Source organism: Scatophagus argus, chromosome 18, assembly GCF_020382885.2.
Source record: "Scatophagus argus isolate fScaArg1 chromosome 18, fScaArg1.pri, whole genome shotgun sequence".
Taxonomy (NCBI): Eukaryota; Metazoa; Chordata; class Actinopteri; family Scatophagidae; genus Scatophagus; species Scatophagus argus.
This window is the reverse complement of record NC_058510.1, coordinates 9,465,943-9,486,459: the sequence shown is the minus strand read 5'-3', so window position 1 is coordinate 9,486,459 and position 20,517 is coordinate 9,465,943. Positions and strand designations below refer to the sequence as shown.

At 42.1% G+C, this 20,517-nt stretch overlaps 2 protein-coding genes across 5 annotated transcripts in view; one reads left to right on the top strand and one right to left on the bottom strand.

Moving 5' to 3' along the window:
* slc4a2b (solute carrier family 4 member 2b) overlaps positions 1-443 on the bottom strand; it is a 30,866-nt gene extending 30,423 nt beyond the window's left edge. For both annotated transcript variants that reach the window (XM_046370680.1, XM_046370679.1), the window contains exon 1: positions 218-443. The gene's annotated coding sequence lies outside the window, so the exon portion shown is untranslated. The remainder of the gene's footprint in view (positions 1-217) is intronic.
* A 10,028-nt stretch (positions 444-10,471) lies between these two features.
* si:ch73-173p19.1 lies at positions 10,472-20,515 on the top strand. 3 transcript variants are annotated; one of them, XM_046371046.1, is made up of 17 exons: positions 10,472-10,602; positions 12,346-12,455; positions 12,662-12,801; positions 12,964-13,124; positions 13,292-13,450; positions 13,550-14,036; positions 14,186-14,284; positions 14,982-15,072; positions 15,540-15,748; positions 15,846-16,088; positions 16,220-16,318; positions 16,669-16,862; positions 16,974-17,148; positions 17,261-17,417; positions 17,522-17,675; positions 18,490-18,601; positions 18,712-20,515. In XM_046371046.1, exons 2-17 carry the CDS (start codon positions 12,382-12,384, stop codon positions 18,885-18,887), a joined length of 2,730 nt encoding a protein of 909 aa, XP_046227002.1. In that variant the 5' UTR covers positions 10,472-10,602; positions 12,346-12,381; the 3' UTR covers positions 18,888-20,515. The 3 variants fall into 3 exon arrangements, with proteins under 3 accessions (XP_046227002.1, XP_046227001.1, XP_046227000.1); XM_046371045.1 differs by lacking the exon at positions 10,472-10,602 and adding an exon at positions 10,662-11,011 and having other exon boundaries at positions 12,349-12,455; XM_046371044.1 differs by lacking the exon at positions 10,472-10,602 and adding an exon at positions 10,662-11,011.
* Positions 20,516-20,517: the final 2 nt, after the last annotated feature.

The window sequence follows — 20,517 nt, the reverse complement described above, 5'->3', positions numbered from 1 at the left end:
GTGGATGTTAAGAAAGTGTGACGCCAGCTGGAAAAATCTTGTTAAGTTTGATTCGACTTGACCCGACAAACAAGGATTAACCCATACAAACAATGAATTAAAGAGGCAATAAAATAAACAGAAAAAAGTACAAAATGACATTCTGACAAACAAAGACAACTTTAAAACATGACAAGAGGTCAAGAAATACCAAAAGAGATCCACAATGGTATCATACCTTTGTGTGCTTACAGCAGAGAAGCCACCGCAGACATTGTAGTGCAATTCTGAACTCTGCCGTGAAGAGAGACCCTGGGCTGGTCAGAGTGCAGGACAAAAACAAACAGAGGGAGAGAAGGGAGATAGGGAGACAAAAGGAACTAGAGTTAGAGATATGGAGCGCGAGCCTCAGCCGATCATGTGCCAGTCCAGCTGCTCGTCGAGCCGAGCGCTCAGTCAGACCAACATACACGGACTGATAGCAGCAGCCTTCCTCCTCAGGATTATGTTTCCTCCTCCAGCCTGCTGACAAGTAGCCATGTGACTCCAGGACCCATTCAACACTGAGTCAGAGGCTGCTGCTCAGACACACAAATCTGTCTGTATCTGTCTCTCACACGCACGCACACACACACACACACACACACACGCACGCACACACACACACACACACACAAGCTGAATGTGGAAATTCAATCCCTGTGATCGATCCGTCTTTCACAAATAAGCGAGGTCTGCTTGCAACTACTTGTCACTGGTTGTAAGTGTCTTCCAGTTGGGACCAATTCAATTCACTTTGTTTGAATATTTTTTTATATAGTCCCACAGGACTACTATTATCCAGTAATTTCCCCCCAAAAAGCAAGGATTAGATTAACGTTTACTACAACAAACCAAAGGCCTACATCAGGGTTGCCGAAAGTGGGTCCCATGGGCCAACATTGGTCATCCATAAGGCTTGATTTAGCACAGTCTGGCACCCCCCAGTCTGCATGCTGGATGATGTGTGACGCTTTACCGGCATTTTAACATGCAAAACTGAGAATGAACTGAGAGAACTTGGTAAACAAAATACAAACAGAATGTAGAACAGAAATTTATAATAGAACTGTGTGAACTAGGCTGAACTGGTTTTACAAGTGTTCCTGAGTCCGTGTAGTAATATCCTGCATACAATCATGCGTTTCACAAAGTCGTGAACCTCGCCCCATCTCTCCTTGCGAACAACGGAGCCTTTCAAGGATGCTGCTTTCATACCCAATCACACGATCACCTGCCAATGAACCCGTTTTACCGTGGGATGTTCCAAACAGGTGTTTTTCAGCTTCCCCCAGCTTTTCCATCAAGCTGGCAAGACAAGATTTATTGCCTTTGTATTGTTTTACATTCTGTTTTATTTATGTTTTACAAAGTGTCCCGACTTTCTCGGAAGCGGGGTTTGTACCTGCACCTGAGCATGTAACTGACTTAAGCATTTACATCTACACCACATATTCAACTAGTCTGTACTGAGACTGACTTAGGCCCTGTGTAGAAAGCAGCACGGAGCGATACGCTAACATCAGTACTCAAACACGCACACAGTGACAAGATCAACATGCTGATGTTCAAAGTACTTTTATTGTCCCTCAAAGGGAAATTTGTTTGCAGCCAAGATTATACAAAACATATTTTTTGTATAATATTAACCCGATGGTGGCCTTGGATGAAAGGACATTAGGATTCACTGAATGGGAACCATGAATGTTCCATAGTTTTATAGCAATCCATAGCTATTGAAAGACGCTATTATTTATTTTCATTTCATAAAAAAACATTCAAAAATCCTGAAAAGTTGCCTTGGAAATCGGTTGATGGCAGTAACGAGCCAAAAAACGCAAAACATATTATCTGGTCCTTTAATTATGCTAGGATTACATACAGTGTTTACCTATGGAAATACTGTATCTAAATTGAAAAGATATCTTATGTCTTTCTCAATCTGCATGAGTTACATGAATTCATTTTGCGACACACAGACAAGTAGGTACAGACCAACGAGCTGGTCAAGAAAGGGATTTTCACGTGAAAATGTTGCGGGCGACATGAAAGGGAGTGCCACAAAAGTCTGGTTTACCACCACATGCAAGCAAATGAACCTCTCACTCCAAATAATACAGGACGCAGGACAAGCGAGTGAGTCATTATAGACGTGCTTTCTATAGAGCATTGGGCAACTTGACTTCTCATGAAAGCACATTGCATCATCGCCAGGAAGTTTCTGAGCATCTGTAATGGGTTGACTAAGTAATCAATATCCTGAACTAAGCTCACTGGTGTTGCTTATATCTCGAGATCTTTTCGGTTTCAGGTCAAAATAAAATAATGCACATCAACCACATGTTTATAAATTTGCGCAGGATGTTTATTCACTTGTGACTGTGTGTGCACTTTGGATAAAATTAATGCAAAAGCAATGACATGTTGCCCAATCTATCTTTAATTATTAACCACTAATGGCTCTTGATATAATAGTGGATGCTGACACATCCACCCTGCAAACTGCACACCCATCAGGTTCAGGTTTCATCATTGTTTGTTGGAATTCGCCTGTTTTTTGCTATATCACTTTTAAAAAGTAAAACTACCTTCAAATACACCCTGGCATGATGCAGATTCTTAAGAGTATTTGGCAATGGAAAAGAAAAAAAAAAAAACAACAAACTTATCACGTCACGGAGTTATCAACACTATTACACAAATAATCCCACCAAGTCATAAAAGCCGCCAGATTAATTGTGTTTTGCAGCGAACAAAGAACAGTCCTGTGATCTAAACAAGTTGCTAACCCGTTTGCCAAATAATCAAGTACTGCATTCCACATCAGCTTACACGAGCCTTAGGGCTAAAGAAATATTCCAACCTTAGGAGGAGCCGTGTAGTGTGCGTATGTGTGTGTGTGTGTGTGTGTGTGTGAGATATAATTGTTCGTCCCCAGGGATGTGAGCTCACGGTAGAGTCACATGCATGTCTTGAGGGGGAAAGAAACACAGTCAAAGCCACAAGCAGCTAAAATTGAAGTCCACTTCAAAGTCACAGGCTTTCCTCAATCCCAGCAGTGTGCTCATAATAGCATTATCCACTGTACTCGACTATATAAAGAGGTGTGACTTCATGCGTGCAAGGTCGATTGACGACTTCTTCTTGACCATGACCAACACACCATATGCTTATTTGTCAACACTTAACCTGTACAGAATAGAAACAACGTCCTCAGTCCTGCTGCTCTGTGACATTTTAAATCAAAGTTTGATTTGTTTTTTTTCTTGGTTATCAAATATATGTCCAAAAAAATCATCCCAACCATCTCATGTACATGTTCTCTCTATCGACAAAAATAACATTCAGCGAGATTTTTCATATAACAACATCCTGCCTTCGGTTTTTCTACCTTTTATACAAAGTGTTAATACAACATGGAAATTCTCCCTCCAGCTTCCTGTTATTCTTCTCTGCCTTCGAATCTAAAACAAGTCTGCTAGGCCATATTCCTAGACACATTACAAAAAAAACAAAAAAAAACAACACTCAAGTAGTTCTGAAAAGGACAAACTGTTTACCTTCAAGACAATGGCGTATCATCAGCTGACAGGTGACCATTACAAGCAAAAACTGTACACTTCCAAAACTTGACATAAACTCCCCAGAACAATGCTCAGTGCAGCTTGGCAATGCAAACGCTGACCTCGGTGTAGCTGTATACCACTGATATCTGCCCTGTTTGTGAATCTCTATGGGGATTTGGCGGTGGTGTATGCTGATAGCTGCGCCTCTGTCGCCTCTGAGTGTTTCAGCCTGAAATAGCTCAGCAGTCTAAAAGTCACCCAGCCACGACCAGAGTCTTTCAACATGCAGACATCTCTACCTCCCTGCTCTACTCTTCACAGCCCAGTGGCCACGCTAACTTCACTCAGCATTTGGCACTTCAGCGTAACTGTGCTAAGTTATGTGCACGCAGTCACTGGATCTCTTCCAGTCTCACACAGCAAACAGCTGCGCTCATTCAATGTATATCCATCGTCTCTGCCCCTCTTTGTCCAGCCAGAGGCTTCAGCCAGCAGCTTCTGTGGCTGCAGCCAAGACAGCACCTGTCTTTGGGGTGAAGAGGGATTGAAGAGGCAACTAAACCCTCCCGGCTAACATAATGCCTGCCCATTGTCCTCTACTCCAGAAAAGGAAAATAGGTCACCCCCTCAAGCTTTTTTTTGTGCATTTAAGAAAGTTGGGGCGCATGGAGTATTTTAGGAGGCCAAAACACATTTTGGAATGGAATAATCTGCAACATTTTTACTGTCTGTAGATTAGAAATGTCCTTGATGTCCACAGTTTGGCCACCTGGTAAACACAAGTCCAATATTTGCTCTACTTTTTAGCTCCGGAGAAAAAAATATCTGGCTCTTTAGCTGTTCAGTGCTTCTCCACGTTCATCAGCTGCCCAGCACTAAGCGACCTACTTTGTCATTCGTTTAGTGCTGGGCAGGTGGCTTGCAGTGGATTTACCATGACTATTAAGCTGAAAACAGCTGCCTACTGAAACTGAGCAAAAGCAAAACAATTAGCTGCAAGATGCTATAAAAAGAACCATCGTGTGTGAGTTTATCCCTACCAATGACCCCTTTCACATTACACATAGCAATCTGACTCATTGATAATATAAAGACATTGTTTTGCGCAGCTTTACAGTCTCACACACAGCAGTATCAGCCACAAAAATCCCACATCAGTTAAACTGCAATAAAAACACTGAACTGTTGCTGAGGGTTGGGGTTAGCCCTAACCCTCTAACCCTGTATGACTGTATGGTTGGAATGGTTCTATTCCTGTAGACTCAGATGCCATTATATAATAAAGTCCTCTGAGGAAACAACTCCATGGTAGATCACCCAAGGGAATTAAACCGCAATATAATTTTTTTTAAACAATCACCAGCAACTGATCCAGGTCCACTAGTGTTGTGGCACTTATAAAAATTACATCCAGGACTGCTTGGGTTGCACCAGCTGGACAAAAGGTAAAGCCATGTTCTCACACAAACACGGTTAATTGTGTGGTTTTGGCCTGGTACACTTGTAATAACTGTATTTACTCTCATGAGACTGAGACGGGAATAAAATATCCCCCTCAGGCTCCCAGAACCCAAACAAAAGCCTAAGCCCTCACAGAATGGTCAAATACAAATCAACCATTGATCCATTTCCTGGGAAACAACGCAATGTGATTACACTTGTTGTTGAACCTGCAAGCAAAACTGAGAAAAAACCCTGAGAGTTTAAACTTCATACCCTCATGGGAAAGGATGACCACAACAAAGGAGGAGGTGGGAAGAGTGGCAATGTTTCCTCATCATGTCTTGTGTAGTTAAGAGTAGAATTAAATGCTCCACAGACAGCTTAATGGAGTTTAAAGTGACAGGAAGGTATCCCAGACTATGCACGTTTCAAGGTGTCTTGCCAAAGTGCTTAATGGTAATTAAAAGCAACTTAGTAGATTAGAGTAGAGCAACAGCCAAGAAAGCACATTTAACTGCATACAATGATGTGACTCCACAGCTTCTAATTGTAAAACAGACCTAAAATAATAGCATTTAGTTTAGTTTCATGTGTTTAAATGCTAGAGCTGTTTATCTTCAGAGGAGAAGGTAAAATAAACAAGAAGAGGCAAGAGGCCATGATTACAAGAAAAACACGCATTATCTACCTCTTTTCCTCCTCGTCTTCTGCATGACCAAGCAATTCACAACAGGAATGTGGAGAAACTCTGCTCAACTGTTTGTGCTTTGACCCACCACCACCACCACCAAACACACGACCGTTGTCACAAATCAGTTTACAATAAGTCTGTTTGACGTATTCCACCGAGGCGAAGAAAAACAAATAAAAGCTGCGATTGTTATCTCCCAGCTAAGATGGATCTGTCTGATGTGTTCAAGCACCGCACGGGATTATATGACAAAAGGAAAGCTGAGTGGCTCTGGAATTTGAGAGTGCTCTTTTTTTCTTTTCTTTAGAGATCAAACAAGGTCAGATTCACCAAGTCAAACATTTTATATTCTGTTACTGAAAGGGTCCTTGAAATGCCAGGACTGTAAGGCAATAAAATGTCATGGTGTTGTGATGTACTTTGATTTAGGAACGTCAAGGAAAAGATCATCTCTTTACATTAAAGTAAAACCATCTTATATAACCTGCAGTGTATGTGGAGATGATATTGGTGACTCGGCAACTGCTGAGACACATCCTTCCTCCATCCTGCCACAGGGCAAGTCCTGACATCTATTAGCCCTGTGACAGGTAAACAATTCTGGTACCATGGCTCTCAAACTAGGTAACGTATTAATCATTAATTAAAATTTACAGGGATTTAATTCGTCATAAGTCAGCTGATATGGATTAATGAATCTAATTTTGATGTGACCGTGGTTCACAATCCCTCTCGCGTAACGTTCAGTTTGATCAACTGATAACAACATTTGGAAGACGAGAAACACAACGAGAAAAGTTGGGTTTTCTCAGTTTCTGTTGTGCAAATGCAAAATGCAAGTGAACTTCCACCCAAAATTCTGGAGTTTACAATAAACAGGTCTCAGTTGCCATACTGGCATTGGACTCAAGGGCAAGATAATCTCCTTCAAATTTTAGATTTGACTGACATGAACTGTAGGTTTATTTATTTAAAGTGTTGCAGCAGGAGGAAAAAAAAACACATTTGGATCTAATAACATAAATGAAGGCTCGCCTCCAGTCATTAGTACCAAGAAGCAATTAATGTTATCAGAATCACCTGTTTGTCAAGTCAAAATGTCTACTGGGGGGCTAAAATAAACTTCAGTTTGAGTCCATAAGTCTTATCCTGTGAGGCCCTGCCCCCACAGTTCACTCAAAAAATGCCAAAACAAACAGAGAAAAAAAAAAAAAAAAAATACTTGCCAGCTACAGGTTCACAAATAAAACGAACCTGTATTTTGATTTTGAATAACTGTGACGAGCCTGAAATTCCACTTCATATCATTATAAAGTGAATATTTCAGCTTATTTGTGGACATGATGTTACATTATGCTACCTCATTAGTGCGTCACACTCTTAAACAATATAGACGTCGTACATGGAGGTCAATGGGAAGAAATCTGGGTTCTCATGTAGGACATCGTGGATTATATTAAGCGACATTTCAATGAGTTGATCAAATTGTTGGATGTTAACAGCAACAATATATGTAAATTTTCATATTCACACTTATCCTGACCTAACTCGTCAATGACAACTTTTTGTAATTATGTCACCCTGTGACCGGATAAGCCAATGAATGAATGAGTAAAGCGGACCACATTCCCAGTCTCCACACCGCCGTGTTGCAAGCCTTGCTCAGTCACAAGACACAACGACACGCTTAACCCCAGCCAACTCTTCAACATGACCATCACATTTTCACACTGGAGCGACTGTCAGGAGGAGTGACCACTAGCTTGCTAAGATGAGGAACTCTTCTAGCATTATATCGTCCAACCCTACTTCCCACCAGTCTGTCAAGAGCCTTAAGCCACAGCAAAACTCTTAAGTCCGGCCACATTTACAGGACTTTCCCCCCTCCGTTACCTAATTAATAAACCGAGGAACAAAGCGAAGTGAACGGCGGCTGCGGCGGACACGTTCAGTGCATGTGTGGCAGTTACTGGCTGTCAATGTCGCCTCTCCTCACAGGAAAATAAGTCAACAGTCAAGACCAGTACGTGACCTTCAATAAAACGACTATACAAAGCAAAAAACACGTATTTCATAGAGCGAAATCTTTCTGAGGGTTATACTAACATGCAGATTCTGGCTTATTTACACACCGGCGTCTGGTACTCACCTCAAACTCTCTCTGAATGACTTGCTCGTTCAAGCGATGTCAGTTGGTTAAAATCAGTACAAATCAACTTCCGGTAGAAAATTCAAGTCAAAATGCTTCGAGAAGAGCATAGGTAAATACATGCAACTACCACCAAAAAAACATAATATTGTATTTTGTGATGAACTCGTAGTTAATAAATGATGCTAAAAACATCACAGTCCAGCCGGGGACGCGCTGATTTCTTTCAAACGCCATTTTATGCTTTTATCTTGAAGTCAAAATTGAAGACTTCCGATTTTACGCTTTAATTTCGTGGAACTTCTTGCCATTTTCTCCAGACAGAAATTGCTGCGCCTGCGTAAAGGATGAATCATATTTGTGATGAAGGCAGTTTTTTCCGTCTTTCCGTTATGATGCACATGACCTCCACTGTCATAAAGAGTAAAATATTTAATATCAGTTCCACGTTTTGAGTTCCCTTGTTAGTGACATTGCACAGTTATGTACTGAAACCGTGATTTGACGTAAACTGAAATGAAACACGAGGATTCATTTACAGGAGGATGAATGCTATAAGCTATGTTTAGGTGTTGGCATTTATCCCAGTAAAGGTCAGTTTACTGTCTTTACATAAGAGAAAACAACATTATCATTATCATCACCATTAAACAAATTAAATCTACGTTTAATCAGATTAGGTTCTTAAAAATATATTAACTCACTGACCAACAAAGAAAACCACAAAACGATCCATTTAGTGCTTGCAATGAACTTTGATTTTTTTTTTCCCCACACAATCCTGAGCAGATGCAGATGTCGTGTTGTCATGGGACTGTTAAGAACAGAGGAAAAAATAAAATAAAAAATAAATCCCATTTAAATCGCAACTATTAGACCAGTATGCATGAGAAATGCAAAAACCTGAAGAAAGTACATGACTGATATACTATTATACTAAAATATATATGAATGATACAATTGAAGACCTTGTAATATGATCAAAATTCTTATATAATTCTTCTTATTTTCAAAGACAATTTTAACAATATTTCTCATTGCTGCTTGTTTATAATAACCTCATTTTGAAAAAAGTGCAATAAGTCAAATTAATGTTTAACTTTGTTCATTGTGGTTTCATCTATTTTTTTGAATTATGGATGTAGGAAGGTGCAGGTGTCTGGAACGTGTAACCATAACCATATCTTAGCTTATAAAAATAACAATTACAGTATGTGAATAATGAAAAAGCAACCAGATGAAGTGATAAACAAAGATCTGCAATCTGCATCGGATCATTTACACAATATTATCATATGTGTATAATTAAAATGATATCAATACTTCATTATTAAATATCACAAGCATTATTATGATTGTCAGTCTATTGCAGTACCCCAAGTCAAGACAATCTGCGATGAGGAAGAAAGATGATCACTGTGACTCTGAATGTGGTTGTTGTTGCCAGAAAGGCTAGTTTGAGTATTTCAGAAACTGCTGATGCAAGCCTACAGGGATTTTCACGCACAACCATAGGGTTTACAGACAATCATTTGAAAAAGGAAACATTTCTCGTGAGCAGCAGTTTTCTGGGCAAAAAAAATGCCTTGTCGATGACAGAGGTCAGAGGAGAGCGGCCAGGCTGGTTTGAGCTGGTAACTCAAATAACCACTCATTACAACTAAGGTTTGCAGAAGTGCATCTCAAAATGCGTAACACGTCAAACCTCGAAGCAGATGGGCCACAGCGGTAGAAGACCACACATGGTGCCACTCCTGTCAACTGAAACAGGACAAACTGAGGCTACAGCTGGCACGGGATCACATAAGTGGACAACAGAAGATGGCAGGGCCAGAAGATAGTGTAAACAACCTGTAAGCGTCGATCCACTTTGCCTCGTATCAATTGATTACTGTGGTGGTGGTGGTGCGGGCTATATTCCTGACACACTTCAGGCCCCTTACTGACTAAGGGTCTTTTAAATGGAGGATTTTTGCCAACCACGTCTGACTGGGTGTACCCGAGGTGGCTTGGGAGAATAGACCAGATCACTAGCTTGCACTCACACAGATGCCAAATCGGATATTATGTTTTACAGCTCTTATTCAGCTAATTTAGCTTATTCAGCCTGTCTGCTAATGATCACTCCTTGTTTGTTTGCCTTTTAATCTGCCTTCCTGCTCCCTTTTTAGTACTTCCTTCTGCTGACCGCCTACTTATTGCCAAGATTGTATTTGAACAAACACCAAGTAAACTGTCTAATTCTGCTTTTTGTGCCCATCACAACTTATATCAGAACTGACACATGCACACTTGAGAATTTGTAATATTCTGACACAGATAGTCAAAACACTCTCCAAAAAGTGTGGGAGAAGTGGTGGTTTAACAGAGGCCTGACAGCTGATTTTGGACCACAGTCCCACTTTTTTTAATTCAGCTATGCCCATCAGCACTGATCACAATTACGCATCGAGATTATAAGAAATTATCTTTCTATCTAGAATGCCAAAGTTGGCTCAATCAATAAAGTTTTTACATCATTGATTTGCCAATTTTGAGCAGCGTGCCTGGTGCATCAGTGTGAACAGAGCGACCCCTACTGGTGGCTTTCTGGTACTGACGCCAGAACTTTCACCCGTTAAATAAAATTATTATACGGATTAGCGCTTTATTTTCACTTTCCTTCTGTTTAATTTCTTTCTTTTGATTCTGTCAGTCCTAATATTCCCACAATCTGCGTCCGAGTCACGTGTGTGGTATGTTTTCCACTACTTTTCACTTTCACCGGCAGTAACGTTACCGTCTGTCAACTACAGCTCAACTGTGCCTTAACGAAAGCAACCTCCTCTGATGACATGGACACGCTTAGTCATAGATGATTAAGATTATTGTCAGTAGGAAGGCGGCTGGGTGTGTCCGTTACTGAGAGGTGGACTGGATTTATACGCCGCTGTCCCAGTGGAGAAAATATCTGCTCTCCACAGTATTGATAGGCTGGTTTCATGTTGATATTCTGTCAATCTACTAAACTGGGAGAGATCAGTGTTAGCATAGCAGTCTGCGCACCGGACCCAACCAGGAAGTCAACTAAGTTGCAATTAGTCTCACTTTGATTTTTATTACGTTAACGTTTGAAACAACAATATGAGTTCTACTGGCTCTCCGGTAAGTTGCAGATTACCGAGCTGCTTTTGACATAACACTGCGCTGTACATCAACAGCTGCTAGCTGGTTTAGCTTTAGCCTCGCCATCGTCCTCCCCCTCAGATAGCTACAACTGTTAGCCGTCATGCTAACGTTGTTTGTTTACATCATCCACTCACTGTACCAAAGGCATAACGACAGACCTAGCGTTAGCTGCAGCTTAGCTTGTTGTCTGTTGTTAAGTTTAAACTCGCTGACATTAATGTGAATTAATGCATTTGTCCCGATAGGCTCTGACTAAGACCAAAAACTTTGTGAACTAACATGGACCTGGAATTGTAGGCGCAAGTGCAGGTCAGCCTCAGTCAGAGGTAACGGTCATGAAGGACAAAGAAGGGAAAACAAATATTAAGATGTAGCCAGTAGACGCCAAAGCAGAGTGAACATTTCTGTTATTACAGCCAAGGTAACTTAGAGTTAGAGGCGTTAATGAAAGCAGAGCTAACTTATCAAACGGGAACAAACTGTCATAGCAAATTGAACAAGTAATTTAACGAGCGTGTGGCAGCTATAACATGACTGTGAAAGGCATTATTCATGTTAGAAAGATAGACACAGTAAGTAAGTGATGTAAAAGAGTGAAAAAAAAACTCAGTTTGGGTCAGACAGTTCAGTTCCTTCTTCCACATATGATCTTCAGTGGTGAAATTAAATAAAAGGAGGCAGCTTGATCGTTTGTTAATATTATACATTGTTGTGTGTGAGTTTAATTTTACTTTTTGATTATGCACATTTTGATTGCACGCTTTTGAAAAATGTTCACCACATAAGTTATCCCAGAAAGCACATTTTGCAGTTTTAAAGATTCAACATTCAAAGATACAAAGCAGAAACAATATGCAGTTAAAAACACAACAAAAGCAAATTAATGTAAAAAACCAAAGAGACGCAACAGAGCACTTAAACCAGGACTATAATCTTTCACTCTTATATGGACTGAAATATATGTGACCGATTGGATTGTAGTATGAAGAGATTATGGCAGATCAAACAAAAGTGTAATAAAACTAGAATAGAAACAATAAACAAAGTAAAAGACAAGCTTAAAATGTGTGCTTTAATGCATCATAAATAATGACTTTGGGTTAGTTAACTGGAACACCTAAGGAAACAATAAAGAAGGATGTAGTCTGGACAAAAAAAAAAGCTTTGAATGCTTTTTAAGACATTATGAGCCAGATAAACTGTCTCTCATTAGTCACCATTTGTGCAGTCACTGATATGGGAAAATAACCACAAAGGTTGTTTGGTCAGCCAACAGGACTTTTTGATGCCCATTTGATATGCTTGTTTAGCAGACTATTGGGGAGTTGTTCCTCGTCCTCAGTGAGATGGGTTTCACAGAGGAACAGATCCAGGCAGCTCTACAGGCGGGCCATTTTTCTGTGCCAGATGCTGCTGAGTGGTGAGTTCTCGCAGCCTTTTTCTTAAATTTGAAATCTGCTAATAGAATGTGAGATGAGATGAACTTTATCGATCCCGCAGTGGGGAAATTCACTTGTTGTGGCAGCTCACAAGGACAGAAGAGGAGTGCAAAAATGTCTCTTGAGTTTGTAAAATACCACTCCATTCAGTAAACTACGTCTGTGTCCTTCTCTCATATGTTGGCAGGCTCTTACAGGGTCAGTTTCCGCGGCACAAGTTGGTCAAGCAGTCGTCACAGCCAGCTGAGACAGCATTTTCTGCCTTCAACCCACCCAAAGAGGCAGCGAGCACTTCAGAGACACATACATCTCCTTCTGACAGCAGAGGTATAACACCAGTGACTGTTTGCTTGAAAGATAGAGAATCACATCTAAGATTAATGCAGCATTGTAATATATCAAGTCGTTGACATTTTCAGTGTCACTTAAAGAAATGAATGGTTTAGGGTGCAAGATTGAGTGTATGTTTTTTTTTTTTTATTTTAAAAGCCGCTCCTTCATTGGTGCTCAGACCATCGCAGCCATACACCTCGTCCCTGGACCCGCTCCCGGTCGAGTCCCGCATCAAGCAGGACAAGAGTAACTTTGAAGAGCAGCAGAGACAACGCGTCGCTCAGGAGGCCAGAGCAGAGAGACGGCAAAAAAAACAGGTCAGCAGTGCTGAAAAGACGGACTTCTTGTGCTGAACAGTGCCAACTCAGCTAGACTTCCACTTTGTTTCTTATCGTGCAGAGAACAAAATGCCTCAGGCCAAGCATCTGATTTGTAGTGTCAAAACAAAACAGAACATCTTGTCTTATGTGTGTTGGTCTGCCAGGAGCGTGAGATGGTGTTAAAGCGGATAGCTGAAGATCGGAAGAGTCTGCAGGAGAAGATCCAGACCGGCGCTGCCACAGAGACGTCCCCTCCCAGTGGTGAGGGGCAGAGGCCTGAAAGAAAGATTCAGACTAATGTGGATAACAACTGTGTCCTCATGGTGAGGCTGTGGAGGATTCAGCTATCTGAACGTGTATGAAGTAGTTTCAGTCAAACTATGGAATGGCAGGTGTTTAAATCTCATGCTTTTTTGCTGCAGATTCGGCTCCCATCCGGCGAGTCCATGCGTGAGCGCTTCCCAGCTGATGCTCCTCTACGCAGCGTCGTGGAGCACATAACCGGACGTCACCCCTCCCTACCCTCCTTTTCCCTTCTCCAGGGTTTTCCACGGAAACGCTTTGGGGAGGCAGAGCTCGCTTGTTCGCTGCGCTCTCTGGGCCTCACACCCAACGCTGCACTGTGTATTCAGACCACTCCTCCAGAGACACCTCACGATGCATGGAGTCCTGCAGATCCACCATCAGCGGGACAGAATGAGCCGTCTCCGTGCGATTTCTCTCCTCAGCCACAAATCCCTGCCCTGGAGGGGGCGGGAGGACAGCCACAAATCCCTGCCCTGGAGGGGGCGGGAGGGCAGGACCTTGTTCTGCCTCCTCCACTACCCAACCAGGTGTGGGAAGAGGCAGTGAATTACGCGGGTTTACCAGGAGCTGGTCCTTCACTCTCCGGGTTGGCTCACTTCTGGGGTGAATATTAAATCCATGTCATGTCATTCCAAGTTTGAAAATGCTCCAAGTATGAATCACTTCACATTGCCTACAGAGAAACAGAATGGGATTTTTACTTCATAAATAGCTTCTTCCACATTGCAACTCCATAATGTTCTGTTGAACAGGGCGAGGCCAGAGGTTGGTTCCTGGTAATGCTGAGGGAGCTGCTGGCATAGAGGTGGATGAGGAACAAGAAGAGGAGGAACCACATCTCGTGCTTAATGGTACTGGTACCTGTGTTTGAGGTTATTGCAGACACCTGATGCCTTCTTTGACCTACATCTTACCCCCCCTCCTCTCTCCTCTCCTCCTCCTGCCTTCTCATGTCTCCATCCACATAGATGTTTTTGTTCTCCCATGCCAGAAACAGATGACCCTGGCCTTTCACTTTCAGTTGTTGAAGTACTTTCACTAAGTTTCATACTGTATGTTGCATAATGTGTTTCACAGTATACAGAACATTAGCCCACCCACCCTAGTAATGTGTGTCATACGTAAGAAAGATTAGGATTAGGAAATATGTAGGTGAATGGCCCTTTCTGTCAAACATATAGTACACAGGGTCAGAGCCACTGAGCCCCAGCGGTGAAAACTGAGTTTTGAGAGTGCTTACAGCCGGTCAGCCAATCACGTTCAGTCTTTCAGAGCATGTGGTTGTCATATAGTGTCCTGAATATGTGCCAGACCAGAGAGTGACCAAGAGCTCAGTCCCAGCTGAAGTTAGAGGAGAGTCAAAGAACGAGAGTAGAAGATGTTGATCATGATTAGAGGTATGGGATATTCCTCAGCAAGTCTAGACAAATGCTCAAGAAGTGACTTAAACTGTACTTATATGTATGAACAGGCTTTGAGTTTCAGTGTGGTGGTATTAGAACATCCTTATGGATTGGATTACACCTGTCACTTGTGTAATTTTCACAGGAATGCCGAGGCTGCCTTTCTTTCCGGAGAACAGGTTCAGAGGAGAATTTGAACCAAGGCACTACTGGCCAGACCAAGGCAATCGACTCAGGTGAGAGACAGAATGATACTAACATAATATAGGAACTGTGAAACAATTTTATATGTATTACAGTTTCAGTATTTTCCACTGGACTTCAGTTGATCTTTAAATATTTTGCAGCTACTTATAGTGAATCAATTTTCTCTACAGTTTATTGTTCTGTTGGTAACTATTTTGACACTTGAAAAATTGTCATTTTTTTGTCATCATTTTTCATGCAAAAATGCTAAATGCTATAATCTCCTTTGTTGTGAAAACTGGCAGATAAATTGATAATGCTTGCAGCCCTAATTGTATGGTTCCCAATTAATGCTTTGTTATGTATTCAACAATTTAAAACGGGGTCGGTCGGCTCTCTTGCTGCAATATCCCGATAGACATTATGAGTTATAGACAGGAAGGCTGAGAGAGATGATTCACAATGCACATTAAAACCCAGTATGTGTGTAAAAGACGGTTATGTTTGTGTGTTACAGGGAGGCTCCAGAAGAGGACCCAGCAGAGCCCGAGGATGCAGGTGCAGCTGCAGGTCTGGCTGCATTGGAGCGTCTTCAAAGAGCTGCACAGCAAGAAGACGCCCGTGCCTCCCAGGGACAACCATCGCCTCCTAAAAGACCCTTCAGGACACCAAGCGTGCCATCCCTATGTGCCTTGGCCAGCCGTGCAACTGTCCACCTCATGACTGGTTAGGCGTGATTTTTACAATACTCAATTATGAGACTCACTGGCTCTCATTGCTTTGTTTACTCACTGTTGTCTTTCTGCATCTTGACTCTTCTCAGCTCCCAACATGCAGTACAGAAGCAGTCTGGCAGGCCTCACCCCAGAGCTAGCGGAGCTTCTGCTCAACCACATGTCTCGAGAGAGGCTCCTACGTCCACGCACCCTGGAGCTCTTCTTCGGCTGCCCGTTGCAGAAGTTGGTCTTAAACTGCTACCCTTACTCCACCAATGAGCTTCTGCGGCAGTTGCGGGCCTTCAAAACACTGAAACATCTGAGTCTGGTCAACTCGCATCTCATCACCGGTACTGCAGTATATCCCAGGATGGAGTTTTAGACTTTTCATTCATCTGTTCTGATGTGCTACTTGCTGTGCAGCATGTTTGGTGATTGTCCATGTTATTTTATTTTAATCTGCCAAACTTGTTTTGTCCAGACTCAGGGCTGTCCATCCTGTCCAGCCTGGTCAAACTCCAGTACCTCAATCTGGCCTCCTGTAGCAAACTGACCGACTCCTGTCTGCAGCATATCACAGGTCAGACTTTTACACAGACCTTCTGACTATTGCAGGAGGGGATAATAAGTATAATAATTACAATTACGTGCAAGAATGCCACCTCCAAACATAAGCTGCTTTGTGTTCAAGATAAAATATTCAGTACTTCAGCATTAAATGGTCTACAAGCAACTAGAGCTTTGTTTAGATATTTTGAGTCGTGTGCTTGCATTATCCAAGATGTTTCCAACAATGTTCAGACCCAGAGAAATTCAGAATTTAATCATGTTTTGTGTTTCATTTTGGTGCCTTCTCCCAGGAGTGATTTGTGTGTAGTGTTGATGATTTGTGCCACTTAACAACATTTTCATTCTTTCTGTGTCTGCAAGGTTTAAAGAGTTTGTGTTTCCTGTCCCTGGACCAGACCAAAGTGACTGATGCTGGGATGGTGCTGTACCTCCAGTCAACTCAGTCCCGCCTCTCTCAGCTCAGCCTGAACCAGACGGCTGTGACTGAGGCCACACTGGTAGTCCTGACCACCTGTGTGCCGCAACTGCGGCTCCTCAGCATCAAGCAGACAAAGGTACTCCGGCTCTGCCGGCACATCTGCCGTTTGATCTCACAAAACAGCCAGCTTATCCTTCTATTATGCAGTCATGACATTTCTTTGTGTTGATGTGTGTTGTTCTGCCAGGTCAGGGACGTGTCTGCTTTGGTAGAGCTGCCCAACCTGCAGACACTCAACCTGGATGGGACAGGTGTGACAGAAAGCTCTCTGGAGCACCTCGCCTCCCACCCTGCCCTGTCTTCCCTCAGTTTGGCGGGTGTTGCTGTAGCGGACGGCAATCGGGCCCTTCAGATCATCTCAGGTGTGTAATGGAGAATTAACATCCAGAAATGAGCAGGCGGATGGAGTGTGAGAAAACGGTCCAAGTCTGTGGTGAATCCGACTCTTAAAAGAGATTTCCACTCTCCTCCCAGGTCTAAAGTTGACTCACCTGACCCTCCCTGGACGCCACAGTGTGACAGACAGTGGGTTGGCATTCCTCTCTAAGCTGTCTCTGCTCTCAGAGCTGGATCTGACGGACTACACACAAGTCACAGACCAGGGAGTCAGCCTGCTCTCCACCATGACCAGGTCATCCCCACAGTTACTGTTGTGTTCTTGTACAATAGGTGTCATTGTTTCTGTATGATTGCAGCAGAGGTGTTAGACAGGAGTACTGTACAAACTCTGTGCAGGTTGAAGAAGCTGTCACTAAGCAACACTCAGGTGACAGATGCAGGGCTCCCGTCTCTGCGTGGCCTGCAGGAGCTGGAGGAGCTGTGTTTGGACCGAACAGCAGTGACCAGCCGAGGAGTGGCTGAGCTCATCACCTGTCTGCCGCACCTCAAGGTGAGTTTACTGGTCACATTTGTGTATTTGTCAGTTGGCGAGCGCAGGTTTAGTTAAAGACATGGTAGTGAAATAAAAATATGCTGCTCTGTAATTTTATCCTTTTGTTAAAGGTTAAAGGTACATTTCACCCCAAAATTAAAAAAAAAAAAATACTTAAGCATCATCTAGATTGTTCTGGTGTGAATTGACAGTGTTGGACATACTGACTGTAGAGAGGTCTGCCTTTTCTCAAAACAGTGGAGCTAGATGGCACTTTGCTCGTGGTGCTTAAAGCTTCAAAAAATTCACCAGTGTCTCTCTTATGAAATCATGACAAGTTACTGCAAGATAATCCACAGACCTTGTTGTGAGCAGTTTCGTTTAGGGCCTACATTGGAGATGAATTGTTCCTTTAACTTAAATCACATTTAACACTGGTTGTACTTACAGTTACCCTGGGTATTTAGTTTCAAACTGTATTCCTTGATAACCCTGGGTTCACACACTTGTTTCCATAGTTGCTGCAGTTCTCAGTTCTGCAGTGCTACATTGCACTGCTCATTAATTCAGGGTTAAAAGTGGTAAAAATGTGCTAAGCCTGGCTTAAATGAGGGGCTCAGAAAGGGGGTAGTCGGTTATGTAAAGGAAAAAAAAACTTGAAAGGAAGAATTTTTCCAGTGTTTTTACAGAGTTAAGGGGATTGAGGCTGGGTGACATGTTTAAAATTAGATGCTGACAGGTTAATTAGCCTGTGTTATAAAGATAATCTCCATGCATTTTTATGCGGGATGTTTTTCTGCTGTTAATGGTGGTTTTTTTTCCTATTTTTCAGGAGTTGGGGTTAGCCAGCAGTCAGGTGGGAGACACAGTAGTGAGGAGAGGTCTGATCCACTGCAGTCAGCTTGTTAAACTCAATCTCAGCCGCACACGGATCACAGACCACGGTGAGGTCAAACTCTTCAAATCATGGGCTCCACCAAGGCAGACAAATGTAATCTTTTCTTACTTCGATGAATGACTTCTTTGCATTTTTTTCCCCCAATGTTTTCCTCAGGCCTAAAGTACTTGAAACACATGCATCTGGCTCAGGTGAACCTGGACGGCACCGGAGTCAGTCTGATGGGCATTGCAAACCTCCTCTCTCTCACTAACATCAGCAGCATTCGTGCCAGCAACACTCGCATCATCCCTGCTGATGAGGTCTCAGATGAGGAGTGGGAAGCCCAGTGAGCATGGATAGCCTCGGTTGGTCCATGCATAACGGTACCCGAGCGCGCCACTGGTTGCTGCATCCCCCTTTTGGCCCGTGAGACATAGTTCCACCGGGATCCTCTTAAAAACACTCCTCCCAGTTGCACTGTTTCAACTGCAGCTTGTGCCACTAATCTGCCAATCAGGCGTGCTACCAAGTTGAAACCTTTAACAGTGAGCCTCATGTTTTAAAAACTAGGCCATTACCAATGTTTACGTATCATCTGTATTTACATGCATACACACTATAGGTATTGAACACCCCATGTGACAAACATAACAGCTTTAGGAGTTTTTGTGTAGCCTTATAGGTTGGAGCTACAAGTTTTCTCCTGGTTGGCACTTCTCAAGCCGACTGGTAGGAACACATTAAGTGTCTGAGAAGTAACTCGCAACACAGCATGTATTTTGAGAGTATAATGACTAACAGATGAAAACTAAAAAAAAGAAATTGTCAGTTTAACTAAATACGGTTGAAGAAGAAGTAGTTTCGTGGGGAAGCGAACACAGCTAACAATGAATCTTAAGCTGCATTCATGTCATGTTGGATTTATTACAAGAACAAGCTGAGTTCACATTAACCTCCTAATGTTTGTTAGGCGGTGAGTTAGTTTATTTATTAGCTTGAATGTTGCTATTCAAAACTATTAATCGTGCAGAAAACACTGCTGCAGGTGTGAGCTGTCCAATATAATGAAAATATTAATTTCACTTTATGTTGTGTAACACTTACTGCTTCTAAAGACTAAAGATGTCGACTCCTGTAACTTTATGATTGGCTTGAAATCCTTAAAAACAAAAGGATGCTCATGTTGCTGCCACCATGACAAAAAAAAATATTTGTTTTTAAACCATCCTGCCAGGTCTTTACATGACTGATCTGGGCAGATACTGACTAGAAGAACCAAGTTGTCAAAAGGAGTGATGTTTCATGATGAGCAAGTCAGTATGTTTTAGTGTGAAATGTTATAATGCGCAACAAATATGAGAAAATATTACTTGTTGTAATGATTATCTTAGTTGAAAGAACTGGCATGTACTAATGAAACTTTGGTTAACATAACAATGTCACAGAGGTAGCAAAACAGATACCTTTCAGTGTTATGCTGACGCCAGCCCGGTTTGACGTGAACACAGCTCATAATGAAGACTTTATAACTTGTGTATGGATCACCTGTATGGATGTTAGCTTACAACTAACCACAAATCATTGTAAAACTCTTGTATTTTTCTCTGTAAGTGCATCCTGGAGATGCACTGGATTCCGTTGATAGTTTGGAAATGGCTGTCATTCCCCCTTTTTTTCTTAAAAGCATTGGTTAAGACAAAAGATGCCAGCTGTTTTTTGTTTTTTTGAGACAGCCAACCCATTTTCATTTACGTGGAAGATGAGTTAAGCAGCATACACAGTGTAGTGTGGGCTATACGATGATGTAGGATCTATGCAGCCATAGGGCTCACAAGCCAGAATCCAAAGCCACTTCTTTAGTCACTTCAAATTTTGTGTTTACAAAGATGTAAAATAGTTTATTTTCCCTAACAGCTTTTGATTTTTGGATAGAGTACTGTATTAATTAAGCTTAAAATAATAAAGTCCTCAATCTAAATA

Bases quoted from the DNA above. Each gene is read 5' to 3' on its own strand.
- si:ch73-173p19.1 (XM_046371044.1), top strand. From the start codon at position 10,991: ATGAGTTCTACTGGCTCTCCG. The intron at 12,802-12,963 runs GTATAACACCAG...TTATTTTAAAAG, and splicing joins ATCTCCTTCTGACAGCAGAG to CCGCTCCTTCATTGGTGCTC. The intron at 17,149-17,260 runs GTGTGTAATGGA...CTCTCCTCCCAG, and splicing joins GGCCCTTCAGATCATCTCAG to GTCTAAAGTTGACTCACCTG.